The sequence below is a fragment of the Hordeum vulgare genome, chromosome 3H (assembly GCF_904849725.1).
Source record: "Hordeum vulgare subsp. vulgare chromosome 3H, MorexV3_pseudomolecules_assembly, whole genome shotgun sequence".
Taxonomy (NCBI): Eukaryota; Viridiplantae; Streptophyta; class Magnoliopsida; order Poales; family Poaceae; genus Hordeum; species Hordeum vulgare.
In genome coordinates this window covers 538,218,208-538,224,442 of record NC_058520.1, presented here as the reverse complement: position 1 = coordinate 538,224,442, position 6,235 = coordinate 538,218,208, and the positions used below count along the sequence as shown (strand labels likewise).

Here is a 6,235-nt window from a genome sequence, read left to right as displayed (position 1 = left end):
GAGGTCGATTTAAGAGGCCCGACTGAGTTCAAATTTCGCGACAGATTAGTGACCGAGCGGCCTGTCCGGACGTTTAAGGGAGGTATGAAGGGTCCGATGTTAGGTGCTCTAAGCAATCTGGCAACCAAACTTACATGCATAACTTGATTTTTTGTTGCCCGCATCTACTCAGTCAGACCCAATTAATACACACATGCAAAAAAAAACAAAAAAAACCGACGCATACAACCATAGCAAAACGGTGCATGTTTTAGGTCCACATGCTCGGCGTGAGCTTGTACGGTGCTCGGCGTCTGTAAAGGAAAAAGTTGGTCACGCACGGAGTGGACACCGTCCCGTTTCTGGTGGCGCCGGGTCGGTGGTGCACGCTGCACGCACGCACGCACCGCACCAGACACCACCCTCGCCGGCACGCCGCATGCCCTCCGCTTTTGGTGCCGTGGACACCGGGGCAAGGCAGCTAGCCACCTAGCTCAGCTCACCGGACCCGTCCCGACGCCGTCAGAACAGATAGCGTAGCAGGGACGGGGACGGACGGCCCCCGACGGAACGGAAAAGGCGCGGTCAACTCGTACTCGACTCGACCCACCCCACCACCGCCACACCGGATAAACAAACCGGAGCAGACCGCCCCGCCCCGCTCCTCATTCCTCCCTCTCCCCCCGCCCCCCCTCTCCCCTCCTCCTTCACACGGCCCCCACCCCCCTCCTCCCCCCTCCCTCACAGCACGCACGCGGCGCAGCCGAGAGAGAGCACGGAGAGGAGCCCGGCGCTCGGAGCTCGCGGGAGTGGCTCACCCGGAACCGTCCAGCGGGAGCGGCCTGGCGCGTGCGCCCCGGAGCTGCGGCGCGCCGCCGGCACGGCTGAATGCGATGTGAGCTCCCGTCCTCCCTTCTCCCGGTTTCCGTGGGTTTTGCGGGGTTCGGTTTTCGTGCGGGGTGGTGTACGTGTGTTCCACGAGTGGCGGCGCGGTGATGGTGTGGCCTCCGGCTCCGGGGCGGACCCCTGGCCACCGGATCGGTAGATCGTACCCTCTCTGCCCCCCTTAGATGCGCGCGCTCTCCGGGACGAATTCTCGCGGCGGAGCGTGGACTTTTGGGCCGCCTCCCTCAGAAATTGTTTTTCCTTGCATTGCAGGGGGGTGAAGTTGAACAGAGGAACCAGTTGTGTTTTTATATGTTTTTCAATTCAAAACTGGGCCTGTTTATTACACTAGTATGTTATCTTTCCACGGTATAATATGCATTAGGATACGTATACGTACGTACATCCTAGTAGTATTAAACTTGCTACTAGTTTATGCAAGTATTTGGCGTGGAGAAAAATAAATAAGAGAGGGGGCTATGGTTGGCTTTGGCTCTGTATGGCACAATATTTCGTTTCATCTTCAAAATGGAACAGAATTCGGCGGCAGCTAATTGAGGTGTGATGTCCGGGCTGCCTTCTGCTGCAGCTTCCTTGAGAAGTATAAATTCTCATACAAGAAACATGTGACGTACTGACGTGCCCTCTGGTAGCCAAGCTGTCATTTCTCAGCACTGTAGTCTGTATATGTATATATATATATGCATATGAAGGCAATTTTCCGAGCTTCCAGTTGTCTTGAGCTTAAAGTGACGTCCGGTTTATATGTAGCCAAAAAGTGTACATATTCTTGCGCCATGAGCAATTGTGGGTACAGGTGTTCCTCTTTGATTGCTAGTTAGGCCTACCTAGTTGTTACCTCTCTCAATCAAATCCGCCGGTGTTTAGTAATCCTGCCTTGTTTGCTCATGGACAATTTTTGTTCTCACAGGGACAGTTCGTAGGGGCTGCTTCAGTCATGCACTTTCTGGCGGTCTAATCTTTCCGAGGAGGAGCGGTAATCTACTTGTTCATTCTTCTATCGACTGGAGCAGCTAAAAAGTTTGTTGGTAACCTTGTTTATTTCCAATTGCAGGCAATATCGTATGCCTTACTATCCGGCATTGCCTGGCTTAGATGTCGTTTCGTAGCATAGCTCGTGATGTTAGGGATGGTTTCGGTAGCTTGTCGAGACGGAGCTTTGATGTGACAATCGCAAGCCTTTATGGTCTTACTGGGCACCACAAGGGGAAGGCTCAAAGTTCATTGGATGACTTCCTCGATCCAGCTCCTGTAATCCAAGAGAGTCGGTGGGCGAGTCTTCCTCCTGAACTCCTCCAAGATATCATACGGAGACTCGAGGCCGATGAGAGTACCTGGCCATCCAGGAAGCATGTCGTCTGCTTCGCGGCTGTTTGTAAGACATGGAGGGAAATGTGCAAAGAGATTGTGCTGAGCCCTGAGTTTTCTGGGAAGCTTACGTTCCGAGTCTCTCTAAAGCAGGTAAAGGGAAAAAAGAAGACATGTCTACATCCTTTGCTGAAAGTACCTACTATTATTGTACTAAACCGTGAGCAGTGGACATCTTTCCTTGTGCTTCATACGCTACAACTTTTTGTTGTCTTGACAGCCTGGTCCTCGAGATGGAATGATTCAATGTTTTATAAAGAGGAACAAATCAAAATCCACCTATCAGCTCTACTTGTGCCTTACCAATGGTATGTTATTCTCTCCTCATTTGTGCAAGCATTGCCCATCAGTTTTACATTTTTTCTGTGTATGCTTGGTTCATTATCTCACTGAGATATAGCTGAGGATAAAAACGTAGCCAGTCTTAAATATTTCATCATGCTTGAGGGCTTTAATCGACTGTTCTGCCTCGTTTCTTGTAAACCTTTCTAGTTCTGACTTGTGACATGGGAAATGTTTTTCTGTATGAAGTGATCAAATGCCTGCGTTATCTCCTCCCACTTAATCAAATATGTTGAATCTTTTTTCTTTTGAGCAGTTGTTACTGCAGAAACTGGGAAGTTCCTCTTATCAGCTAAACGGAACCGCAAGACATCTTGCACAGAGTATGCCATCTCAATGGACTCTGCCAACACCTCAAGATCGAACAGAACCTACATTGGGAAGCTGAGGTAATTACCACTTAGGTTTATATGGAAGAAAAACTTTTGACATTTTGCTTGTCTCGTAGTATAACACAAGACTACCATTTTTCCAGGTCAAACTTCCTCGGCACAAAGTTTTTAATCTACGACACGCAGCCCCCGTACAATGGGGCTGTAGTCCCACCCGTTGGAAGGAGCAGCAGAAGGTTCAACTCGACAAAGGTCTCTCCGAAGGTGCCTGCCGTCAGTTACAACATAGCTCAGGTGACATACGAGCTAAATGTTCTCGGCACGAGAGGGCCTAGGAGGATGCGCTGCATCATGCACTCCATACCCGCCTCCTCTGTCGAGCCAGGTGGGGTCGTCCCCGGCCAGCCGGAGCAGATCGTGCCTCGAGCTCTGGGGGACTCATTCCGCAGCATCACGTCCTTCTCCCAGTCGTTCCGGAGCAGCGCCACCTTCTCCAGGTCCATCATGGACCAGTCCATGGACTTCAACAGCGCCCGCTTCTCCGAGATCAGCGGCGGCGGGCTGACGGACTGCGACGGGGACGGCGAGGTCAAGGAGCGGCCGCTGGTGCTCCGCAACAAGCCCCCGAGGTGGCATGAGCAGCTGCAGTGCTGGTGCCTCAACTTCCGCGGCCGCGTGACCATCGCCTCGGTGAAGAACTTCCAGCTGACCGCCGCGTCGAACCCGCCGCCGGCAGGCGCCCCGACCCCCTCGCAGCCCGGCCCCGTCGACCCCGACAAGGTGATCCTGCAGTTTGGGAAGGTTGCGAGGGACATGTTCACCATGGACTACCGCTACCCTCTGTCGGCCTTCCAGGCGTTCGCCATCTGCCTGAGTAGCTTCGACACGAAACTGGCCTGTGAATAATTTGTGACACCAAGACCAAAGCGAAGCGACGAAGGGGCGCCGGTGCAGATCAGACGGCGGCGACGCCCTGGTTCGTTAGGTTCTTAGCTCATGTTTGTGCTTCGCCGTCGTGTTTTTCCTGGTTGTAATTGTGCTTGCTGTTGTAGTATTGAAGAACTGGACGTATCATACATGAAAAGCATGTGATTCTTGGCCTGCCTCCCCTCTCTCTCTCTTCCATGACCTGCACCCGGTCCACGCAAGCGTCACCCATCCATCCATGGTGCAACGTAGTAAGAGCAACTTCAACGCGGCACTTTGGGTCAACTGTCCGCTGCAATAACGGAGAAATTGGATAATAATTTGCCCCTCCCTAAGAGGCTGCCGGGTGTGGCCGGGCCACTGGTCATTCAGACAACACTGGGGCAAATCATCCAACACCTTGTAAAATGGGGCAAATCATCCAATCCCCCGATGTCGTGGTTATAAGTCTGATAGTAGAAGTGTAGGGTACGAAAGGATGGGCAGAGCCTTAGCTACGGCGAGGATGTATGAGTTCAGGCCCCTCTGCGGTGGAGGTAAAAGCCCTACGTCTCAGTGCTCTTGGGAGCTTAGTGTCGAGTGGAATATAGGATTACAGTAAAAGCCAACCCCCGCACCAGTGGGGAAGGACGGCTTATATAGAGTGTGCTGCCCTTCATAATGGTCCGGTGGACAGGGGTGAAATAATGACGAATAAATGCCTACGTTACAGGTAACGTAAGCCTTAAATGTTAATAATGGTGTATGAAAATGTATGATCGTTGCCCTCCTGGGAGGTTACGATGTACAGAGTGGAATCCAGTCGGTACGTTAAATACGCTCCGAGTGCTCGTCACCGACTGGATGATGGGGGAGTCCTTAGTTCAGTCGGAACTGTCCAAGGGCCTCGTCCTCTATGAAGGGTAGTCCTTGGGTAGGACCTATAGGGCAGTCCTATGACCCTATCCTGGGACTATAACCCCATCATTAGTCCCCGAATGGATCGGGGTTGGAACGATGAAGTGATGTCTGGAGTATGGATCCGACTGGTATGGATGTGACTTTGGCGTTGTTTGCCTCGATCCATTTTGTCCTTTCAACCAGTGATCCGAGTGAAGCTATCGGTGAAACGAACCGTCAGAGACCGAGTGCTTCCGCGGAATTTTTCGACGTGACTGGTCAAACTGACAGCGCCGAATTTTCCGGGATCCTCAAATTTCGGTTGTCGCGCGCTCAGCGGGAATGACGACATTGCCATCGAGTAGGTTTCGCCGCCTCGATTACCGCGCCTTTATCTTCTCCACTAACATCGCAGCAGCCGGTTGGGGAGATAAGATTTCGGGTCCACCTGTTAGTGACCCAGTCGGAAGCTTATTTAAGCCTCTCCGGCGGGATTCTCTGTTGCGCTGCTCATCTTCCTCGCATTAATCCCGCTCCTCCCGCAGCTCTCTGCACGCCCCAAGCTTCCTCCTTCCCCTCCTCCTCCGCGGATCCGTCGCCTTCGCCATGACGAAGGGGCAGACCAACAAACTTGAGTCGCAGAAGAAGAAGAAGAAGGGGGCGGCTCCTACCCAGCGGCAGCAGCGGGCGCTGCCGGCGGGTTGGATCCAGGGGGATTTCCTCCCCTCCTCGGTGACGGAGGACGACTTGCTGGAGTTGGTGGAGCATGGCATGATCGTCAACAAGTCCTGGCGGCTGCCGGAAGGCGAGATGGAGCCGGCGCCGAAGGAGGGGGAGCGTGTTCTGCTGCTCAGCCATGTGTTCAGGGGCTTCTCCTTGCCTCCCCACCCCTTCTTCCGAGGTATCATGACTTACTTCGGGGCGCAGCTCCATCATTTTCCTCCAAACTCAATAGCCCACCTTGCTGCATTCGTCACCCTTTGCGAGTGCTTTGTTGGATGTCCCCCTCACTGGGGGCTCTTTAAGTACGTCTTCTCCGCTAGATCCCAAACCGTCAAAAAGCTTAGCCAGTCGGACGATAAGACCCATCTCCTCCAGCTCTACGGGGGTTTAGGCTTCCAGAAGAAAACAAAGAGTAGCTACCCCCCCTCCAGCTGTCCGAGTCAGTTAGGAACTGGCAGTCGACCTGGTTCTATTGCCAGGACATTGCTTGTCCGAATGCCTCGAGTGGGTTGCCACCTTTTAGCCTAGATCATCCGGGCCCTCCCAGGAAGCTTGCGCTCTCTAAGGGGGAAAAGATCCAGATCCAACCTTTGGTCGACGCGCTGATAGCTGTCGTCCGCAAGGGAGTCACCGGCACGGACCTGCTGGAGACTTTTCTGGGTCGGCGCATCCAGCCACTGCAGGCCCGACACCACGCCATGTGGCACTACGCGGGGCCTTCAGATTCCACTCGGTCTCATCCAGAGTGCGTGACCGGGGAGACTGTGAGAGCGTGGGTC

General features: G+C 53.4%; 1 protein-coding gene across 1 annotated transcript; it reads left to right on the top strand.

Moving 5' to 3' along the window:
* Positions 1 to 644: 644 nt before the first annotated feature.
* On the top strand, positions 645 to 4,028 carry LOC123444802 (tubby-like F-box protein 3). The gene is made up of 6 exons (XM_045121651.1): positions 645 to 874; positions 1,796 to 1,861; positions 1,940 to 2,346; positions 2,474 to 2,561; positions 2,852 to 2,984; positions 3,071 to 4,028. Exons 3-6 carry the CDS (start codon positions 1,981 to 1,983, stop codon positions 3,831 to 3,833), a joined length of 1,350 nt encoding a protein of 449 aa, XP_044977586.1. The 5' UTR covers positions 645 to 874; positions 1,796 to 1,861; positions 1,940 to 1,980; the 3' UTR covers positions 3,834 to 4,028.
* The last annotated feature ends 2,207 nt before the right edge of the window (positions 4,029 to 6,235 follow it).